This window comes from Periplaneta americana, chromosome 9 (assembly GCF_040183065.1).
Source record: "Periplaneta americana isolate PAMFEO1 chromosome 9, P.americana_PAMFEO1_priV1, whole genome shotgun sequence".
NCBI classification, from domain to species: Eukaryota; Metazoa; Arthropoda; class Insecta; order Blattodea; family Blattidae; genus Periplaneta; species Periplaneta americana.
Window position 1 is genome coordinate 122,520,095 of NC_091125.1, and position 24,794 is coordinate 122,544,888.

Consider the following 24,794-nt stretch of genomic DNA (forward strand, 5'->3'; position numbering starts at 1 on the left):
TTTCATTTATTAGGTATATAACTACTTACGTCTTTGAAGTTCAGTTTAGCTTCACAGGCACGTCATTGTCTTAATTTATTGTACGCTTTCAACATGAAAATCGTTTTTGCAGTTTTCTCTAGTCTCCTACTGATCTGTGTCGGTAAGTTTTTAGCAAAAAAAAATGCATCATAGATTTGTATAAGAATATTATAAATGTTTACAAATTAAAGCAGTTTAAGTTGAATTCATTTAAAGTTCATATAATGGAGTTTGCATGGCGATAGTAAATTTATTCTTGACAACACTTGAATGTGTCATTGCAGAAAGATACCTAAGCCACTTTTTGTGGGAAACCTAGATTTTACGAATTTCGGAATCCATACTCATAAACACACATTCTGAACAGAAACGTACTGATGTCATCGACAAATTCTATATGAAAAACACCTGCACTGCAGAAAGGTTCCTAAGTCACTGACATAGTACTTTTCTGCATCCTCACATAAGAACGCAACATGAGAAGTAAGACATTTTATAGTTCTTTGAAACAGAGGAGGGAAAAATGTATTAACAATGAAGACACTATGACTTTAGTGTTCGACTTTATGCAAAATCTACTATACTTGCCAGCTATATTAGTTCAAGATATTTTCTATTTGAGGCAATTGATGTTTTCCATTCAAAATTTGAAGACTGAAAAAAACTCATTTCTTTGTGTATCATGAGGGTGAGGGAAGAAAAGGCGCAGATGAAGTATCATCATTTCTCATTGATTATATTTATGAATTTGTTCCAAAGAATATATCAGAATTATATTTATTTTTCAATAACTATTGTAGAGAAAATAAGAACAACACTCTTGTAAGGACTTGTTTGGCTTTAACTGATATGAATCGGTTTGATAAAATTCTCCACTTCTATCCACTGAAAAACATTCGTTCTTGCCATGTAATCGGAAGTTTTGGATGATAAAACGTGCTCCTAGGAGAAGAGACAGAATTTACACATCCTATGAATATTGTGAGCTTATTGTTTCATTTTCAAAACACTGGTGTATTTTCATTGAAAATAGTTCAGACAAGTGATGTTAAGGATTTTACAAACTGGTGAACTCAATTTTATAAGATAATGACTGTATACCTAGAAACATCACGTGCTCCTAGAGACATAAAGCAACAGTTCAATATATCCCTGTTTAGTTATTTGGAATACTGTCCAAAAAGAAACGGGTGTCTTGTAACAAGACCTTGAATTGGTGGAATGGTAGAGAACACCTTTCGTCTGTCTCAGCCAGGAAGAGTTCCACACACACATTTCCTATTCAAGCATTGTATCCAGATGGTAAAATTCCGATAAAACTGAGAAAGAGAATATTAAAAAAGTCCTTCGATATATCCCTGAGGATTATATTCATTTTTATAAAAAAGGATTTGTCCCGATCACTTACTGAAACTTAAACATTCATAAATTACAAAGCAGGACAGTATGTCGACAGTAAAACATATTTTGTAAAGAAAATGCGACGCTAACTTGCTTAAAGTGTTGATTTAGAATGTATAACAAATTGCAATAATAGTTCTCATGTGTTTATGTTGAAGCTGTGATGTTACACTACTCATGTATGAATAATAACGTCCTTCATTTTGTACTACAATTAATCTATAAAACTCATTTCACTTCGGAATGGTATATCACTTTCATTTCAGAAAGCTACCTAAGTCAACCAAGTTTGAACATTTTTTACGCTAAATTATTTAAATTACGAGCGTTTGCCTATACAGAATCTATTTAGCATAATCATAAGGTTATGCAGTAGATTTGTTTCGTTATTCTACATTCTCAGTTATTGTTATAGACAGTTTTTTTCATTTTCACAACTTTGTTTCAAGTGACTTAGGTACCTTTCTACAATGACACATTCACTTATTTCATACGTGCAGTGTAGCCGAAGATTTCATGTTGTCCTAGATTTATTACGGAATAAATTTCTTCTAAAATCAATAGATTTCAGTCAATGAAAGGACAGGCATTCCTTTCTCCAATAGAACAAAATTATATTATGTTAGTCAAGTTCTTCGACAATCGTCTTACTATATTTTTGTTTAATCAATTGTCCGAACACAGGTTTGAACCTCGTAAGTGACAAAAAAATAAGGCAGTATTCATGAGGCAAATAAGCCAGATGATAATGGGGTAAGGTGGGCAGTTCCTTTCTCACTCCATTGCATACATCGCTGACCAGTAACATATTATTCTGATTTCCACATGTCCTGATCTCAGAAATATAATTAGATACTGGTAGACTAATAGATTTCACAAAACGTTTGGTCAATAAAATGCGACGAACATCGTTTCATAATCTCAGTATCACAACAAAGAACTTTCTCAGCGTATCTGAAGGTGTTAAAAATCAAATAAAAATAACTTATAAAACTAAACATAAATGTTTTCAAATGTTTAGGTCTTACATAATCTGGATTTTAAAAATTCCATGCAATACCTTTTTGTGCAATATACAAGACGAATACAAAGGGCGAACTCAACAAATGCATGTTTTGAGAAAATGAATTTAAAATTATTTCATTCTGGCGAACTGAACAAAATAGAACTTACACAGTTCATGTACTTTTTCATATGAGGTGATCCATTCTAAAACTATATATGTGCACTTTCAGAAATTGTTCAGGAAAGCAGAAAAAGTATTACTTCAAATAATAAAAGGAAGTGTTTCATTGGCCACAAGGTTAGAGGAATGTCATGTAAGAGCAAAATGCTTGCTACCTGAATCTACACTAAACTCTCATTGCTGAATAAAGCCAGTTTTGGTATGACAGAACTCTAAACAACAGAAAGTTTTGGAATGACACTCAGATTTTAAATATTAAAAATAAGAGGCAAATAGACAGTTTAGACGAATATATTAGAAATTGTATGTATCTAATGATGTTGCAAGTGCGACGAAAACGTTTACACAAATAATAAAATATGTAATATAAAAGGATTTATTCCTTGAACATTGTATGATAAGTCATTGCCTGAAATTAAAAGCATTCATTGATATTATCGTTGAGAAGTTGCATCGTATGGGATCAGTTTTATGTTACCTTGCATGTTATAATGACATCTTGATTTTCAGAGTATGTTTGTAATTTCAGTACTCCGTATGACCGGAAATAATGCTCGACAATAAACACCTTCTCCTCTGTTGTGAGAACCATAATGCAGAAATCAACACAACACTGAATTCACAATATGTCAAACTATTGTATGCAAAATATAAATACTTCGTTGCTAGGGAAACGTGAACAGTAGATGAGCGATAATTTCAGCACGGTTCCGTTTGTTTCGGCGCATACTGAGTTACCTATTCAAGTAAATAAAATCGATCGTTTTCTTGTCCCTTTTCCTGCATTCTGTCGATGATGTCAACAAAAAACCTGCTCCATGGTAAAGGAACATACGGCAATAATTCACTATGCCCTCTAGTTTTGCATAAGTCGAGACGACTGGACTTTTTTCTTTGCAGATTTTCCTTTTCAATAAATAATTTTTCCTGGTTGTAATTTGTGGCCTCTCCTTTTTTAAGTTCAACTGGTGTTTTTACTTCCAAATTATATTCTTTGTTTATATAGAATCCTTGTTTGCAATCCTGTGTGAATTGAAAGGTTATTCATCTTTAAATTTCGCTCCCATCAACTGAGCTTGGTAACTTGTTTTTGAAGAGCAGTAAAGTTCATGACCAAATCCCGTGAGAAGTGAATGAGACGAAAAGGTGTTTTCGTGCGACATTTTTCAATGAAGCTCGAAACAGCACAGACGCTTACTTAAACGGGGAGCAGAACTGTTGAGTTCACCCTTCATACTCGCAGCCACATCGCTCAAAATCTTTGCTCGGTTTTCTTCAGTCCTCATTATCGATAGGAGAGAAGTGTGAATTTAATAAAGTTATCTCACAGCTCATAATTCACGAAAATAAACAAGTAAGAATATCCGTCGGATGTTGAGTTCACCTTCATGTTCCCAATGCCTCATATATTTAAAAGTGATGTTAATGTTGCTACAAAAATCTTTAACTCTTTGCGTTGTTTCAGTCTCAGAGCTTCATTTTAAATGCTAGTGGTGCGAACTAAAAAGTTTTCTTTTTTTAATTTTCTGTTGTTTTTCTAGTAACATCAAAATGTTGTAAAAGGGAAACATGTTTAGAAGGAATGGGTTTTGACTTCATTTATTACTGGTATGAGTACGATTTCATATCGTTTCGAGGGTTGATTCTACATTCAATGTCCGTGTAATGGCTTCAGTGAGCAGAATAACCTCCTCAATACAGTAGTTTTTTATTCACCTAAAAAGTAGGTGATACCAATCTACGAAACGGGTTCGAATTTATTTCACTCATCGTCAATAATGGTAACATTTCTAATTGCTCATCTCCTAAATAATCCAAATTACATTGGTAGATACGAACATATAACAATGTCTTAACATAATGTAGATAACTGCATTGAGAAAGAGGATGAGTTTTCACTTCTTCACTGCTGATGACGAATAAGATTTCATAACGTTTGGAAGGTTGATTCTATTTTCAGGAGATTTAACCGTTTGTGAAATAAAATGTTTATCAAACATGTAAAATATTTCATTTGTGTTTCTTCAGGGACAAAAACTCATATCAAAGGACCACATGTTGACGTTGCACGAAATATAAAAGTAATGCATGGTCACCGTGCTTCAAAGGGGGAGTACCCGTTTCAGGTGAGTGAAGGAATCAATAAATAAAAAATATATAGGCTACTGTATCTCCAATAAATATGCAATATGCCTGGTCTATTTAGTACGTCATTTTTAATCATCAGCTCGCTCTTTCTCATTTTCACCTTAATTACAATCACAGTTGCTATCACCATTCTCCGAAATCATGATCACAACAACAAATTTATATTAATAATCCGTGGCGCTACAGCTCGTGAAGGGCCTAGACAGACCAGCCGGCTGCTGGCCTCACGGCCACATGCCGAAGCAGAGGTGGACGATCATCCAACCAGAATGGAGGTATCGTGTGGTTAGCACGATGATCCCCCCAGCCGTTATAGCTAGCATTCGCAACCGGATTTCGCTACCTATTGTAGCTCCCCACGTGCATCACGATGCTGGGTGGGCACCGGTCTCATACATTGGCCGAAATTTCATGAAAAAATTTCTTCCCCATGAGGACTCGGACCAGCGCGCATTCCGTAACGCGAGTCCTAGACAGATGCCTTAGACCACGACGCGGGACGCACAAATTTATATTAGTTATAGTTTATTTAAGAAGTCAATCCTAAAATAAAGTAGCAATGTGGAAAAATTAGCAGTGAAATGTGCAAATAGTTAGAGAGGCGAAGTGAGAGGAAATGTGCCATATAGGACCCCCTGTCAACAATTAGAAATATAGTATTTTTGGTATAATAATGGGTGAGATGTAAGGGTAGTGGAAGAATTGAAAACGGACAAGAAAAACTAGCGGAAGAATTACAATAATAAATTAAAAATAAAGTAATGACCTAAATGACTTGTACGAGAGGCGCTGTAAAACGGGGAATCGGCACTGTATACTAATAATGTGAAGTGCCACCTCACGAAAAGGTATATTGCTTACTTAAAGACAAATATATTCATTCATTCATTTAAGAAGTCATTAAATAATACAAAATTACTGTAGACTTAATCAAAATTAAATCTATTTAAAGACAAGTTAATAAAATTTATATTAATAATATTTCTGTACTTTGTAAAAGTTATTGTTACAGAGCATATCTTTTAATTGTTTTGAAAACTCTAATATTATTCACATTTATAAAGTTAAGAGGAATTTTAATAAACATTTTCTCACCCACAACAAAATGACCATTACAAGTCTTGGCTAATCTACTTGGGAACAGGTTACGGTATTTCGAATCTCATGGGAATGTACCGTATTTCCAGAAACATACTGATGTCCATGTTTATATATCAACATTATATTACAAATAAGAAACAGAATTCCAAAATCATTAAATAAGGGATTAGAATATTCTCTTGGTCACAACCCTAAGAAATAAGCACAGCATTTTTCTGAAGAAGAAAAACATCTTTCGCAATAACATTATTTCCCCACAGTAAAATTCAATCATTGAAATGAAATTAGAAAACATCACGATTAGGCTTTTAATAGGAACAAGTAATTGTTTTAATTTGCTTAATAAGTAAATTATGTTTGACAATTTAACACATAACGCTTGAATGTGTTCTTTCCAGGCAAGTTTGCTATCGATTTACAAGTCTAATTAGCATATCTTTTACTTCAAACATTATTATGAAGACTAAATACAGAAACCAGTGTTCAAAGGAGCGTATTCAACTACGAACTTTGTAGAACTCTCATGAATTTTATTGGGTACAGTTTTAGAATTCATACTAATCAATAGAGCACTTTCTATTGACCACTTCATATGTGTCTAATGTTTAAGGATTCTATTGGATGAGTAAATTATATTCCGGCCGGAAAGTGACAACTTTGGCTACCGGCGGATGTGCTCCTATACGCCGGTTAAGCAATCAGCGCAGTACGGGCGATACCATAAATCACAAACTATTAATATAAAACATTATTAAATAAAACAATTAATAAAATAAATATAAGCAGCTTGTTAATAAGTATAGAATGTCTTAAAATAATAAATCGTTTTAATGACAATGTACATTTCACATTAGCCAATTCAAGTGAAACATGTTTCCATACAGGACTAATCGTGTGCATTTCAAATGCGAAAAATGCTATCGTCAAAATTTTCTACAATCGCATGCAGTTTTCCATATACTTCGCCGATTTCCAAATGATATAGCCAGGAAGGCACTTCAAGGCAGTCGAGAAATCGGCAGACCCAAGATAACATGGGAACATACAATCCTTGCAGAAGCCAAAAGCAGAGGCAAGACGTGGGGAGAGTTCAAGGAGCTCACCAAGAACTGAGTCAGATAGAGGAATTTCTGAGATCGTTCCACATTCAAAAGATGGGAATTTATTCATTTATTCATTCATTCAATCATTCATGTATTTATTTATGTATTTATTTATTTAATTGTTTGTTTATTTTTTTACTTTTTATTTATTTATTATTTATTTATTTATTTATTTACTGATTTATTTACTTATTTACTTATTTATTTCACTTATTTACTTATTAACTTATTTACTTATTTATTTATTCACTTATTTCCTTATTTACTCACTTATTTACTTATTCACTTATTTATTTATTTATTTATTTATTTATTTATTTATTTATTTATTTATTTATTTATTTATTTATTTAATTTATTTCTGCAGTTCTAACTGGCTCGCTTCTAGACGACCGTACCTGGGATGGATTCTTGCACTCAGGCTTACAATGGCCCATTGTTTGTCACTTACTTACTTACTTATGGCTTTTTAAGGAACCCGGAGGTTCATTGCCGCTCTCACATAAGCCCGCCATCGATCCCTATCTTGAGCAGGATTAATCCATTCTCTATTTTCATATCCCACCTCCCTCAAGTCCATTTTAATATTATCTTCCCATCTACATCTCGGCCTCCCCAAGGGTTTTATTTCTTCTGGCCTCCCAACTAACACCCTATACGCATTTCTGGATTCGTCCATACGTGCTACATGCCCTGTCCATCTCAAACGCCTGGATTTAATGTTCCTAATAATGTCAGGTGAAGAATAAAATGCATGCAGTTTTGCGTTATGCAACTTTCTCCATTCTCCTGTAACTTCATCCCTCTTAACCCCAAATATTTTCCTAAGAACCTTATTCTCAAATACCCTTAACCTCTTTTTCTCTCTGAAAGTAAAAGTCCAAGTTTCACAACCATACAGAACAACCGGTAATATAATTTGTTTTATAAATTCTAACTTTCAGGTTTTTTGAGAGCAGACTGGATGACAAAAGCTTCTCAACCGAATAATAACACGCATTTCTCATATTTATTCAGCGTTTAATTTCCTCCCGAGTATCATTTATATTTGTTACTGTTGCTCCAAGATATTTGAATGACGAAGTTCGATATTCGCCGATGTTCTCCTTGCAGGAGAAGGCTTATCGTATTTGTTCCACCTTTTTATAAAAATATTCGCTGTCTTCCACTCGTGTTTTAGCCGCTTAAGAATTTTAGCACAGATCTTGCGATTAGTTTCTGAAATGAAACAAGACGAAATTTGTAATGTCTTGACTGCCTCTCTCATGTTCGAACATTGCAGGACACTAGTATATACTAGCCATGTAAGTAATTTTTCAGAAGCCAGAGCGAAAATACCCGTCGCCTAGTTGTAATTCAGACATTTACTTTGACTTCGTAGAACCAAAAATTAATGTATTTAGACGCATATGACATTGAAATCACTCATAGTATTGAATTGTTAATAAATTTACCATTTCGTATTTTCTGTTCGATGTTTTATCTTTTATCTTCTTTTTTAACCTAATCAGAAACCAATATATGAAATTGTTTTAGTATTCTGTGTGTAAGCGAAATACCTTTTGGATTAGATGTAGCCTATTAAATAAAAAGATATCCTAGTGGTTGAAGCTGCGAGAGTATGGCGGCAGCAGCAGCAGCAGCAGCAGCAGCAGCAGCAGTAGTAGTAGTAGGTCTTAAATGCTTTTGTTTCTAGGTATCACTCCAGATTGAAGGCGAACATCACTGTGGAGCTACAATTCTCAATGAAAAATTCATTTTGACAGCAGCACACTGTATTTATTCGTAAGTGAAATAAACTATTTTCATTCTATTGAAATTAAGAAACTGTACTTCAGCATAATATCTTTCGTAGTAACAAAGATACATTTAAGCTAGGTTTCTCCAACGTGAGATATCGATCCTATGAGATACTCCTATCGGTTCGACAAGTCGTCTGATAACTTATTATCGGTCCGTGGACAAGGACGGGCCGGTTACGAAAGCCAGCTATAACGGCTAGGGGGAATATCGTACTAACCACACGATACCTCCATTCTGGTTGGATGATCGTTCATCTCTGCGTCGGCATGTGGACGTGAGACCAGCAGCCGGCTGGTCGGTCATGGCCCTTCATGGGCTGTCGTGCCTTGGATAAAAAATGCAGCTCTAAATCCAATTAAATGTGCAGTGATATACAGTATAGTATTTTAGTGAATAATATTAGATATTACATTTCGTGTGATTGATAAACTTTAATACTGTTGAATAAGTGAATTACAAAAACATTTATACAAAAATTAGATTTTTTTTTCAAAATGATTCACCGCCGAATCAAGTAACAGCTGATTTAATATGAGTATCTATTTTTTAAACATAATCGTTTGTACTTCTTTCACTTTGCAACATGCCGTATTGTTTTTCAATTATACAAATGGTAATATATTCTATTTGAACTTCATACCTGAACAATCCGGAAACCTGTACACAACGGAACAAAATAGGACCAAGTCACTTCCGTCTTGAACAGGTTTTACTGTGTGTATATATAGTGACGTGATAATATACTGTATATATAATATACTGTGTATAAGTTATACACAGTATATTATCACGTCACTATCATCAACAACAGGCGACGAGCTTTGTGTTTAAAAGGCAAAGAAGATCGATAGGCCTTTCTTTAACCTCTCCCGGCCGAATCACATTGCTTTCCAAGGATGCTGTGTGTTAGCGCAAAGAAGGCCGACAGTCATTTAAGCTTTCCCGCTCCAATCATATTGTATTCCAATGGTGAAAGTATAATTGGACGTAGTTACGCAAAAAGAGACCAAGCGCCAAAAACCTGTTTCGAGATATTGGCCATTGAAATACATCTCTGTATTTTTTATAAAACACTTTATGCAAGAAGTATTATTACATTCATACTATTACAAAAAATAGCACAAATAATAACAAAAAAGGCTAATCGTTTTTTGATAAGAGACCAGGAGTTGAATTAATATTTCAAAGCAAAATAAATAAATGAAATTTGTGCAATAAACTAATTTTTGCTTATAAATAGGAGAAATATTCAAATATCGCATTCTTGTTTTTTTCGGAGTTAAATTAGTCTGCCATCAACAGATTTGTACAAATATCTCATTTTTTTCAAATTGTCGGTTGGTCTATTACTGCGTAATTCCGTCCAATTTACTGTGTGTTATCGGCAATTTCTTTTCATTTCAGTTGTCGTCTATAAAAACAATCCAGTAATAAAGGTTGCTTGATTAAGAATATCTCGCTTTCATTTCACATCTCTTGATACTGGTAATTATGTATAGTAAAATCGTTAAATTAATACCCTAGCGGAAGCTTTGTTTTGGATATATCATTTTTACTCCCATCAGTACTTATTATGACAAGCGGTGTTGTCACTCTTTTACTGTAAAGATTATATTTAGCGATAATTATTTTTATACATAGGCTATATAAATACATTGATTTCTACCACCACCATCCACAGTGAACAAATTTTAAGTTATAAGATGGCTTTCAATTTAAATGGAAATTAAAATTACTAACTTTTCTTATCGTTATCAATCCACTCGAGATATGACAACGTTATTTTTGTTCCACGTGGAGTAGATATGAGAACGTTTATTAGTCTACAAAGGCTATGGTATGACTATGTTATTATACCACTCTTGTGATTGGAGAGGTATCGAAGAAGGCCTAATCAATAAACAAATTAGCTTAACTCTTCAAAGGAAAACGTCATCTTTGACAACGGCTGGGTATTAATTGAACGATCGGACTGTACCTGACTTCCAATTACATACCAAAATAGTAAAATACACTTAAATTAATTATTTTATTCCAGTGGTATCATCGATAACTACACAATCCGTGCAGGAACGAACAATTACAAGAGAGGAGGTTCTGTTCACAAGGTTGTACATTGGGTATATCACGAACTATACGAGGAAAACATCCCCTGTAAAAATGACATTGCTGTTTTGGAGGTAAGAAATGCATTTCTCCTAATTTATTGCTTATTCAGGGACTTTCATTATCAGTGATTGCCATTCATACTCCACGGAGCAGCAGCAGCAGGAGTAGTAGTAGTAGTAGTAGTAGTAGTAGTAGTAGTAGTAGTAGTAGTAGTAGTAGTAGTAGTAGTAGTAGTAGTAGTAGTAGTAGTAGTAGTAGTAGTAGTAGTTTAATTTCCATTTCACTGATACAGTGTTTGGACGTAGTATAGAAATAAAATACAATAACATTGATAAATCGTAATTACAAACAAAATAGAATAGGCACAAATTAATGTTTAATAAATAGTAAATTTCAAACTAAGCAAACCCAACACCGTAAGCTGGTATATATGAATATTTAAAATAGTAAGTCACAGGCTAACTAAAATTAACAATAACAGTACAAATAAATTTATAAAGTAAACAGCAAATCTCAAGGAATCAAAAATTAACAGCAATACAAATTAATTTGTAAAATAAATATCAAATCATAAACCACAAGCTAACTAAATCGACAGCACGGTAAATGAACTTTTGAAATAGATAGCAAATTACAAGCTAATTAAATTTAATATCTACACTACAAATTAACGTTTAAATACTCGTAAACGGCAAATTAAAACTAACTAAAAATTAACAACAATTCACAGAACTAGTAGCAGAGCAGAATCATGCAGTGATTAAATGCTAGAGCAAACATAAATTGAAGCATGTAGAAGAGTATGATAGAGATCTATGTGGAAGCAATGTATCCTGACAAGCAAACATGCTCTTGGGGGCAGGTAAAAAAAAAATATTTTTCTTTCTTCCACCATGTTAATGATGTCAAAACAAGTGCTTACACAAATTTTGGCCACTCGAGCGCAATTACGAGAGCCGTAAAAATTAGTTTCCCTGAGGCCGTTTACAGAAAGAAAACACAATTTCATTGGAAAGATTTATTGGAACAGATACAGAAATTGTTGAGCTATTTTTTTCAACATATTCCCCACCGGAACTGAGATATTTGTCATACCGTGGGATCGACAGAGGTGCAGACACAGGTTCCGATCACAAGCAGCAGATGTATACTGGGTGTTCAGTTCAAAGTGTGTCATGGCTAGCTGTATGCCGTCATGTGGCTAGTCGATGAGCCTAGAGAATTCAATCTTCCTACACTTCCGCAGAGGTGTATTACTTATGTGCCAGAGAAGTTGCCTAGCAAGTATGGCGTTCATTCAGAAGAGTACTTACCGATACGTACGGTAACGCCTGTAGTGACAGGAATGTGAACTGTTTCGAAACATATACTGAGGTGAGTTTTTCTTACTGTAGGGATATGTGGAGAGGGTTAAGACGATTACTTACGTATTTGTTGACATTAACTTCGACGGTCAACATAGACACGGAGCATTTGATTTGTATTGTGGAATGTTGCCGTACGCAACCGATGATAACAAATACCCTGCGTACGACTTGCCCGCGCAAAACACAGTTCGAAAGCACACAGACCGTACAGACCTCTATCTGTTGCTACGACGTTCAAGTTATACCATACACGTTCTGAAGTTCAGATTCAACGCCTTGATTAATAGGCAACTTCTCTGACACAAAAGTTGAAACTCGCTTCAAATCGCTGACTCATCAACAGTGAAGTCATGACACATTTTGAAATGAACACTCAGTATTACACAGATATACAAAATTTGATCCCCCGGTATGACAAATGTCTCAATTTCGGTGGGGAATATGTTGAAAATATAGTCATTATGTCAAGCATTTGTTTCTAAGGTGGACCCACCGCTAACCTTCAGACCCAGAGTACAACCTACCAGACTTCCGTCAGAAGGTGAAGAGCCAGATGTAGGAGCGAAAAGTGTAGCCATAGGTTGGGGATCGAAAAATGTAAGTACATCAAATAGGTTTATGATAAATAACACAAGAATTTTCAGCAAACAGTATTTAGTTCAGTTATTTGAAAATCTACACTCAGCACAAGATGAGCATTTCGATTCTGTAAGGTCTGTTGTGGGTAAAGGAAGTATTCCGTATTAATGCCAAATAGTTTTCTGACCAACTCTGAACAGAATTTATCATTTGAAACGTTTGTTCTACGAAAAGTAATCAACCAGCATTATTATCCGCATAGTACACAGGGAGCATTTATTATTTTGAGTAGAACTTCAATTTAGAAATCCTAATCGTACTTTATTTACATAATAATTACGGTGTATACGTAGCTGTAACGGATTTTACCAAACGATTTATAGGCACAATTTGAGGTAGTTATTAATATTATACGGTTAATAGCTTTCATAAATTTGATTTCTTCATATGGAAGCTTTTCACAAACACATTAGGGCAAACTCGGCTAATTTCATGATACTAAGGTTTTGGTGCAAAAATGAGGTTCAAATTTAGAAAATAAGTGTTTTCAATATACGTACATTATTAGGTTTCAGGAAGTCACATGTCAGCATTTTTATCTCAAGTAAATTTATACAATAATTGCAAACAAGCAATGCAAATAAACAAAAAAAATTATCACTCTAGAAGGGTTGGTACAATTTCAAGGATAATTTCGTGATATTCCTTAAATTCAAAATATTTAGGCATTTTCTGTCAAATTTTAAACTCATCAGTCAGATTCATACCTACAATCCAAACAATGAAAGTTCTTTCTGTATTTTGAAAGCTATTTATATGTATCGTGAAACAATTAATCATAACTATGACACTGAATTCATCTTTCACCATGCTTGTGGTTCTCGAAATTTCCAGAGCAAGATCCGTACAAATCATTAGGCTTATCATTCGGTTTTTCTTTAAGCACAGATATTCTTTGTTTGGCTCCTGAAGGTGATGCTGTTTCGTTTCCACCTCTTTTAATTCACTTGAGAGACTGGAAATGTCAATCTCCTTGACTGCTGCTTTGGTCCCTTCCTGGTTTTCGTCGTACTTACCAAGAAAAAGACTAGATTTATCTGCGGTAGTTTTCCTTTGTTTTAGACACGATCAATTGTCTCTTTCATATCACTTATATTGTATTTCTTTTCACATTTTACCTTGCGATTATCTGCTACCTGCAACCCAGACCCTCTTATCTTAACCAATGTAATTTTTTAAGAAAATGTTTGGAGTACAATAACAGAATTTCTACAGCTTATTCCTGGTATATTTAATATTAATTTAGCAGGAGTTCTCTGATAAATATAATTTAATCTCCAAAATATGATTTTACCATAACTAATGCAAATTTGAATAGAATTATGTTTTTCTACATTTTTAAGAAAACTTCCTTTGTAAATTTAAATTTCATAAAATGTCTGTGTTGAGTCGTGCACTAAGCTATAATTAATGTATCCTGATAGTTTGAAGTAATTTTGACTTGTAGAAACCGAGAGAAGGTGCATTTCGTATAGAAAGTATAAACTTTCATAAAATTGACTTTAAAATCTTTAATACATTCCACCTGCATAATGGATTGTTACAAAAAATTGTTAGTTCTTTAGAAGGGTAGTTTTATACCGTTGCAAAATGGGTAATGTAATGCAGTAAAAAGCCAAAAATGAACATGTTCACTATTTTTCAAAGTAATACATCCCAACTGCACATGGTGGATTGTTAAAAGTTTTTCTTAGCTCTTAGGAAGTGAGTAGTATGTGTGTTTCATATACCGTTGGAAAGAGGGAATTAATGTATCCTGATAGTTTGAAGTCATTTTGACTTGTAGAAACCGAGAGAAGGTGCATTTCGTATAGAAAGTATAAACTTTCATAAAATTAACTTTAAAATCTTCAATACATTCCACCTGCATAGTAGATTGTTACAAAAAATTGTTAGTTCGTTAGAAAGGTAGTTTTATACCGTTGCAAAATGGGTAATGTAATGCAGTAAAAAGCCAAAAATGAACATGTTCACTATTTTTCAAAGTAATACATCCCAACTGCACATGGTGGATTGTTAAAAATTTTTCTTAGCTCTTTGGAAGTGAGTAGTATATATGTTTCATATACCGTTGGAAAGAGGGAATTAATGTATCCTGATAGTTTGAAGTCATTTTGACTTGTAGAAACCGAGAGAAGGTGCATTTCGTATAGAAAGTATAAACTTTCGTAAAATTAACTTTAAAATCTTCAATACATTCCACCTGCATAGTAGATTATTACAAAAAATTGTTAGTTCTTTAGAAGGGTAGTTTTATACCGTTGGAAAATGGGTAATGTAATGCAGTAAAAAAGCCAAAAATGAACATGTTCGCTATTTTTCAAAGTAATACATCCCAACTGCACATGGTGGATTGTTAAAAGTTTTTCTTAGCTCTTTGGAAGTGAGTAGTACAGTATGTATGTTTCATATACCGTTGGAAAGAGGGAATTTCAAATAATATATTGTAGAGGGAGTGTGTTACAAATACGAATAGGGGTACAAATATGAAATAGTGTGATACACGACCTGAGACGTGTTGTATTCCAGCGGAAGCCTTCCAAATTACTACACACTGATATTCTCTTTCGCGGGAATGTGCTAGTTTGCAGTTAGAAGCTGAACTGTTGAAACGTTTATCATTATTGTGTTTTCGAGGAAAGTGAAAATTTTGGCGGTATGTTCTTTTCTTGAATATACATTGTTACTCCTCAATGTTAGAAATATTAATGATATTATATTCTTAAAGAGAAATAAACTATGTGTATATCAATGTATACTTAATTGAATTCGTTTTTAAATTATGATTGTTTTGAGGCTATGACAATACCAGTGCGTCACAAATATGAAATACTAGTATTTATATTCCATCTTTTTACCCTGGTTTTCTGTTTCGTTATTAGTGTTGGTATCTGTAGGACGAAGGAAAACCTCACCTTCCAACAAACTTAAAAAACAATGGAATGAAAAGGCAATGCAAGAAGACATAAAACAAGTTCGAGAAAAGACGTGGGAGACGATTCATCTGGATTTAGTATTACAGTTGGGAACTTCTAATAAAGATGCTGAATATTTTTGTTCTGTGCTTTTCTTAGTAGAGGCCATTTTGACTTTGCAGTTTCGTTAATCTTGTAACTTTTTAATAGTATTCCACATTTGTACCTCCATTTTTAAGTAGGCAATATGTTTGATTTTGAAGATATTATGTTTTCAAACATTTTATAACATGTTACAAACTTCTAAGACCTGTATACTATTCACAGGGACATTCAGCAATAAACAGGACGATACTTTACGTTCAGTATTGAAAACATGTAAGTTCCAAAACGGCAAAACAAAATGGTATTCCATATTTGTAACACTTCCTCTACTAAAGAAGCAAAAATGAAAATGTTCACTATTTTTCAAGGTCTCGGTTTCTTTAAAAAGCCGTAAGAAATTCCCATGGTCACATAATTTTTTTTTTGGGGGGGGGAATACTGGATCTTCTAATTTTAGTTACCATCTGGATTCTGACCGAAACCATTCTGGGCGGACAATGGCAAAACTAGACCTTTGTACCAAGTGCTTATTTTATATTATTCTGAATATGTTACATGCAGTCATATTACATTTTTATTTCTTTTACACAGTTTTATGGTCCATGCCGTCCTCAGTTACATGAAGTATCTCTAAATATATACTCTCATCAAGAATGTCTAGATGTTTATTGGAACCTGCCAACAACCGACATGGTATGTTCAGGCGCTCCGTATGAGCAAGGACAAGTTTGTAGTGTAAGTAATGATTCATAATAATGCATTGTTGAATGGTCTATTAAGAAGCTGTGAAACCACCGGCGTAGCTTAATCAGCTGAGGCGCTTGCCTGCCGACCCGGAGTTCCACTTGGGCTGATTACCTGGTTGGGTTTTTCCGAGGTTTATCGCAATTGTATGGTGAATGTCACGTAATCTATGGCGAATCCTCGACCTCATCTCGTCAAATACCATCTCGCTATCATCAATCTCATCGACGCTAAATAACCGAGTAGCTGATACAGCGTCGTTAAATAACCAATTAAAAAAATCAGAAGAATTCGAGACACAGATATCACTATTATTTCTAGTATTCAGGTAAGAAGTTCAGATCGTTAATAAACATCATAGGCGGAGTTATGGGGGGGGGGTTCATAGTGGGGCACTGCCCCCCAAACTTGTCTGAACTCCTTTTCTTTTCTATTAATATTATAAATTATTGAATTCAAAAGATTTTTCTTGCTTTTGTTTATGATTAAGTTTCTGTGCTTACATTAATGAATTAATGTCTTCAGATCATGTGTCTAGACTACAATATTAATTTATTTTAAATTTATGAATGTATAAGAATTCCTATACTTCATTTGAGTAATGGAAGCACTGTAATATTTCTTTTGTAACAGCCTATACTCATGTGTTAGAAGTCTGCAGGTGTTCAGGTCGCCACTTGGAGAAATATGAATAACATACTGCATAACAATGCAGAAAAAAGAAAAGTGATCCTGATGTAATGTGTAAACTTAAAGACGAGAGATTAAGTAAATTAAAATTTACATTTCATGTGATATCTATAGGAAGGTAAGCTTCAGATAAAAAAAAAAGTTTCTGTTAGCACTGTTACGTAATGTTATTTATGTATACATGTGTTTGTGTGTGAGTGAAAAAAATATGGAAGTTATGCCCTATTATAATTTTTAGTAGACCTAGAGTTCAAGCTCTATACATCTCTGCCCGAAACAACGCGAATATGGATGTAACATTGTAAGAAATATGTCCCCCGAAAATACATTTATTAAATGATCACATTCCGATATACTGCACCACGGTCAAGCTATAACGGGACGAGAAGGTAAATAATGTCCCCCATAACCTTGTTATATCGGATTTCTATGGTTCTGCTTTGCCTCCCCCCCCCCCAAGAAAACGGTTCCCTCTCCGCCTTTGATAAAGATATTCATTTTCAAAAATCTAACAATCTAAAACTCCTTTGTAAAAAAGTAAACGTCGGTGAAGTAGGCGCTGTCTCAGCGAGATGGAAACTCTTCCCCATATTCTTGGCTTCTGCCCCTATAGTGAGGCCCTTCGCAACATCCGTCACCATGCTGTCCGTTCTATGCTGGCCGAGGCACTGAAGGAAGTAGGGTTTACAGTCCATCAAGAGGTGCAGGGACTAGCCACACAAGGAAGTGTTCGGCGAATTGATATCATTGCCATTAAGAACAACTCGGCATACATTCTCGATCCCACCATCAGATTTGAGACACATGTAGATCAACCGCGTGAGGTGGACAGTGAAAAGAAACGGATCTATAAAGACAAATATAGCCTGTCCCATATTGATGTAATAGGTCTGATGGTGGGAGCACGAGGTACCATACCCTCCTTCTTTGCCAACAAATGTAAAAACCTGGGGCTAACACACAGCATTGTGAAGGAAATAGCCATTAGTGCCCTCAAAGGATCGGTTCAGATATTGAGAAATCATTTGTATGGGAGTGATAATGGAAATGTCAAGTTATCTTAACCGATGGCTGTTGATTGGTTTAGATATCAATGCCAATAAATCCGTATTATTATTTTTCTCGAGGTATATGGCATTCATATCATTCTAACCTATCTGATGATATTTTTTTCCCCTTTTTTAACTGTAAATGAGCACAAACGCTAATTAGGTGTAAATTTTTCTGACATTTTGTATATTCGATTCCCTCATCGTTTCAAATGCATATCATTTTACCTTTTAGGTGTGTTTCCAAATTATATGTAATACGCTTTGTCAAATCTGGCAACCTTTTCATAAGGGAAGCTAACTTTCTTCTTCTTCTCTTCACATTTCATGAACATATTATTATAGTTAAACATAGACTTTGCAACTTAATCTAAGTTAAATTTCTATGGGATAGCTTTTTTTCAGGGACATTGTTATTTATACAGTACCTATTGCTTCAGTTTATAGGCCTAAGCAAAGTTGCTGTGTAACTTAAGCGTTGGACCTCGGACTCATTTCGCCATCATAACTACATTCTCCTTTTTCATCATCCTCTCCGTTTTTCCTCCACACTTCGGGTTTGCTCCGATGTAGAGTTAGCTGCAAGCCTCACCGAGCGAACTTCGACTCCATGGTATGTGATCATTAGCTGTTGGTGGTAGTGCTATGTACCGTGCACTCATTGTAGCTCGTGTGATCGGGGTTTAGGGAGGTCTATGCGGAAAGATAAATTGATTCTGCAGACTATTGGAGTTCGAAGCAGCCAGCGGGGCGATCTGTAGCGCAGGGAGCCTTAAGGCATGCACATAATTCTACTATTCCATACAGCTCGACTGTGAAGAACCTTGGCATTTATATGGATTGTTACCTGGAATGGAATGAACAAGTGAATCACACTTCCAAAAAAATATTTTCTATTATTCACTCATTACAGCGACTGAAGCACTTTCTTCCCGATAAATTAAAATAATCCTTGTACAAACACTCGTGATGCCACACTTCGACTACTGCGACATTATATTAAGTAACCTAAGTGCAAATTTGAGCAGCAGGCTACAACGTGTGCATAATGCGTGCGTCCGTTATATTTGTAATATTCGTAAGTATGATCATGTTTCTCCGTCTTTCCAAACTCTGTCTTGGTTAAGGCTAAGCGATCGATGAGCCCTGCATTCTCTTTTTCTCTTATTTCAAGTTCTGCGCACCGCTACCCCAATCTATTTGGCTTCTCGTTTTCAAAATTTATCCGCATATCATCAGCTAAGTACAAGATCTCATCAGAACAATTTACTCATTATACCCTACCACAAGACATCTTTATATTCTTCATCTTATACAGTTTCAGTTGCTAGAAATTGGAATTCGCTACCGAGTGATGTAAGGGGTTGTTGGACAATGACTTCATTTAGGTCAAAATTACATAAATTTTTACTTAACAAATTAATTGCTGATTAATATTTATTACATATAATGAAACTACCATCTGTCCATTCTTATTATTATCATTAATTTCTCTAAATAGATTTACAAAACCTCTAATGGCAATGACATTAATATTCTCATTATAGAAATATATTTTAGATTTATATATATTTTTTTCTTCCTGTAACATAGTTCTAGTAAGCTTATATTAAATTATATTTCATCATTTTACTAGCTATCTCAAATCTCAAATTAATTATAATTGATTGAATTAAATTAGCTCATAAATTAAGTTACTACTTTACCTTATAGGTTTATCTAAATTTAAATAAATATGTAGTCTACTAGTCGTTAAAACTTAACTGAAGAATATTGCTGAAGAACCTTTTAAGTATAGTGTAAAGTTTCGTAATTTAAATATATATTGTATTGATTAAGGTTGGTTGAGTGGAAGAGAAGGCCTTATGGCCTTAACACTGCCAGCGAAAATAAAGCATTATTATTATTATTATTATTATTATTACTATTACTATTACTATTATTATTATTATTATTATTATTATTATTATTATTCTATCCGTGGTAGTACAATAGGTCCACCCAAGCGACCTACGTGCGGGGACAGTCCCCAGCCCGTTCCCCTCCCCTCGATGGGGAACTAATAAAATCACGGTCAGGTACTGTTAAGTTTATTTTTTATTACCTCATTAATAGCTTAATATGATATCTTATGAACTGCATGACTTAATGCGTCATCAGAGATGCTATGATCCAGCGCAATGGAGAACTGATTTATATCTCCCTCTCATTCCGTCTATCTCTATCTTTCTGTCGCACGGGACATGTGAATACAAACACCTCAGTTATTTAACCATTGGTTTTCGCCATGTGCAGGAGATTTTCTGCAGCTTACAGTTATGCCTATTTAATAAACAGGGAAAGTTGGAGCTCATAAAGACCAAAACGACAAAGTGACTCCGAGGTTGCAATAATTTCCTGAAGAATCATAGCTGTGATTGGTATATCTCTGAGGCATTATTTACCGTTATTGGTAGAAAGTTGAAGTATGATGCAACATAATTGAAAGTCAAATTAATCTCATAAGTCCCGAGGTTTTTGGCTTTCATAGTGATAGCGTTGGTAAAAAAAATATTTATCGGCACTCCAATCTGTGCTAATATATCCAACGTTTCTGAGCTGCATATAATTTCCATCTTCAGAAAAATATAGTAAAACCTGAAAGAGACTCTATTCTATTGGGCCCTTTACATTTGATACTACGAGCAATTCCATCTTCAGGTATTCCTATGTGTTCTTAAAGATAGCATCTTCATACAGTACCGACACTTCGGAGAAGAAAAGTTCCAGCACACGGTGAAAAATTGAAACATGTTTTTTTTTTAAGTTTTATTTTAGTAGGTTTGGTGGTCCTCCACCTTGGGGGTTGGGCGAAGGGCTAACAACCCATCACCGTAAAAAAACAGCTTGTTATGAAACCATACAATAAGCCTCGGAATTGGACTGATTCTCCGGCACAACCACAGCAAAGGAATAAAGTTATGAGATTTGGTACATGGAACGTAACTAGTCTTTATAGAACAGGAGGGGTAACATTAGTAGAAAAAGAACTAGCTAGATATAGAATAGACTTCGTGGGAGTACAAGAGGTTAGGTTAGATGGGAATGGCATATCACAAATAGGCGATTACTTGTTGTATTATGGGGAAGGAAACATTAATCACCAAATATCTTGGAGCAACAGTAACAAATATAAATGACACTTGGGAGTAAATTAAACGCAGAATAAATATGGGAAATGCGTGTTATTATTCGTTTGAGAAGCTTTTGTCATCTAGTCTGCTATCAAAAAATCTGAAAGTTAGAATTTATAAAACAGTTATATTACCGGTTTTTCTGTATGGTTGAGAAACTTGTACTCTCACTTTGAGAGAGGAACAGAGAGTGAGGGTTTTTGAGAATAAGGTTCTTAGGAAAATATTTGGGTCTAAAAGGGATGAAGTTACAGGAGAATGGAGAAAGTTACACAACGCAGAGCTGCACGAATTGTATCCTTCACCTGACATAATTAGGAACATTAAATCCAGACGTTTGAGATGGGCAGGGCATGTAGCACGTATGGGCAAATCCAGAAATGCATATAGAGTGTTAGTTGGGAGGCCAGAGGGGAAAAGACCTTTGGGGAGGCCGAGACGTAGATGGGGAGATAATATTAAAATGGATTTGAGGGAGGTGGGATATGATGATAGAGACTGGATTAATCTTGCTCAGGATAGGGACCAATGGCGGGCTTATGTGAGGGCGGCAATGAACCTCAGGGTACCTTAAAAGCCAGTAAGTAAGTAGGTTATTTTGCGACGCTTTATCAACATCTTAGGTTATTAGCGTCTGAATGAGATGAAGGTGATGATGCAGGTGAAATGAGTCCGGGGTCCTGCACCGATAGTTACCCAGCATTTGCTCATAATGGGTTGAGGGAAAACCCAGGAAAAAACCTGCCCCGACCGGGAATCGAATCTGGTTTCGCGGCCAGACGCGCTAATCGTTACTCCACAGGTATGGACTGTTTTTTTTAGGTAACTCCAAATAATATAGTTTATCGAATTTAATTTAACTATGTTATCTCTAATATTAAATTTATTTTCAGGGTGACTCTGGCGGGCCTCTTCTTGTTAATGGCATCCAAGTTGGTATAACATCTTGGGGTGCTTTTCCCTGTGTAAGCTACCCTACAGTGTGGACCAGAGTATCCCATTATCGTTCCTGGATTAGAGAAAAGTCTGGAGTGTAATGTGAAACAAACAGACGGTTTCTTTTTGGCACGTTAAAGCTCTTAAATAACTTGAGCATTTATGCTTTCAATTAAAGTCAGCAAATATAGCCAATGACTAGTCTGCTAAAATGAAAGAACTAATCTCTGTGGTCCTTTAATGGCTTCCTTTAGCTAATAAGAAAAATGTCAGGATGATCGATAAACGAATTTCGCCACGGACATAATTTACATTCTAATTACACATTTTGGCTACGTTTTTCTATATTATTTTAATGTACCGAAGTACATATGATATTTCCATGCAGATATTCTGCGTTATCATACGATGAAAGAGTAATGGAACGGAGAAAAATTCTCTCCGGCGCCGGGATTTGAACCCGGGTTTTCAGCTCTAAGTGCTGATGCTTTATCCACTAAGCCACACCGGATACCCATCCCGGGTGTTTTTTCCTTCTCTAAGTATGTTTATAATGTCCAAATTTCAATTTAATTGAACACTAGAAGCGCAGAATAGATTCTTGTATATCCCTTCCGCTAAGAACTGGTAAGAGCAACACGTGAATGACGCAATCTGCACAGACCGGCGTTCCGCGCACATGCACTGCACTTTCAGTGTCTGATTTTTGACATGCCTGTGTTAGGCGAACAATCATTTCCCATCGTCAGTTAATCACCGAATAATTTCAAACTTATCTTATCTATTCAAGTTAAAACACTGTCAGTAGCTATCATCATTTGAAATGTCTTCACCCCATAACAATTAATTTAGACATTAAATTACTTTCTTACTGTGTTACATTCTATGCTTGATTTCCTCTATATAAAAACCATATGAAACTGTGTTGGAAAGAGGGAATGAAGAAAGAATTATGCTGAAACTGGTCAGGAAGAGAAAAAGGAATTGGTTGGGTCACTGGCTGAGAAGAAACTACCTACTGAAGGAAGCGCTGGAAGGAATGGTGAACAGGACAAGAGTTCGGATAGAAGAAGATATCAGATTACAGAAGACATTAAGATATATGCATCATATGCGCGGACTAAGAGAAAGGCAGAAAATAGGAGATTGGAGAATGCTGAGTTTGCAGTGAAAGATCTGCCCTTGGACAGAAAATTATAAACGATTCATAGCATGAGTCAAGGTCCTAGATTATTAAACAAATGTTATTGTAATAATATTTTAACCACTAAACCTCTCCAAATTAAAAATAAAATAAAATAAATTGTATTGAATTTATAGTTTGGGTTTAAATATATTTAACACTTTTTAATCTGTAATTTATTCACTCTCAATTTTATTTTGTTTGTATTGGAATCCCCTCCTGATCACAAGTCTTACTCATTCAGGAGTGGGCTAGTTTATATCATACTATATTAACTTGTATTAATTTGCAATTTACTAGCATTAAATAAATAAAACAAAAAATAAAATAAAATTTGTAATGGTTCCTAAATACTTTATTTCTTCTACTTGTGTCAGTTGTGTGTCATTTGTCAGAGATGTAACTAAATATTCTGTTTTAGAGAAATTAATATTTTGACGCCACTTTTCTTATTCTAGGAACAATCTTCGTTCCATAAGTTATAAATTTCATTGTGGCATAATGATCTTGAGCTATAATTGTTTGATCGTTTGAGAAATTAAATGAGAACTGACGTCCTGTCGTTGGAACGCCCATTCTTTCGAATCGTCTCTTCCATTCTCTGAGAGATTTCTCTATACAGGGCTTCTCAAAAGTAACATATAATAATATATATTTAGCTAAACCAAAATGTTACACAACCACTGGACTAAATCAAAGCCAAAGTTACGACCCAAGGTTTTACAACACTACATTGATAATAAGTGGAGACCTAGATAATTTTAATTTTGGTAAATTTAAAAATTAAATCAAGCAAATTTATAGTATTCATGTTCCTTTTTCATTTTTTGTCTTTCTTAACATCTACATATGAGGGTTGTAAATAAAGTAGTGGCAACATAGACAGTACGAACATATTATTGAACTTATATGGAAAATACATTTATATTCCTTCAATATAACCACCAGCGTGTTCCTGTATCTTTTGCCAAACCCGTGATAACCGTTGAATGCCGTTAGCGAGATTGATCCTGTTGATTTCTCTGATGGATTGCTATACTGCATAAAGCACTGATGCAATATATGAAACCGTTTGCTTCTAAGTTGTTCTTTCAACCGCGGAAATAAGTCGTAGTCACAAG

At 34.7% G+C, this 24,794-nt stretch overlaps 1 protein-coding gene across 1 annotated transcript; it reads left to right on the top strand.

Moving 5' to 3' along the window:
• Positions 1-22,829, top strand: LOC138706440 (chymotrypsin-1-like). The gene is made up of 7 exons (XM_069835749.1): positions 1-142; positions 4,637-4,734; positions 8,657-8,745; positions 10,802-10,943; positions 12,723-12,836; positions 16,490-16,633; positions 22,448-22,829. The coding sequence occupies exons 1-7, from the start codon at positions 94-96 to the stop codon at positions 22,589-22,591; spliced, it is 780 nt and encodes a 259-aa protein (XP_069691850.1). The 5' UTR covers positions 1-93; the 3' UTR covers positions 22,592-22,829.
• Positions 22,830-24,794: the final 1,965 nt, after the last annotated feature.

What these genes read in the sequence shown, in the direction of transcription:
- LOC138706440 (XM_069835749.1), top strand. Translation starts at nt 94, where the DNA reads ATGAAAATCGTTTTTGCAGTTTTCTCTAGTCTCCTACTGATCTGTGTC. An exon ending in AGGGGGAGTACCCGTTTCAG is followed by an intron (nt 4,735 to 8,656) that starts GTGAGTGAAGGA and finishes TTTTGTTTCTAG; the next exon opens with GTATCACTCCAGATTGAAGG. An exon ending in AGCAAGGACAAGTTTGTAGT is followed by an intron (nt 16,634 to 22,447) that starts GTAAGTAATGAT and finishes ATTTATTTTCAG; the next exon opens with GGTGACTCTGGCGGGCCTCT.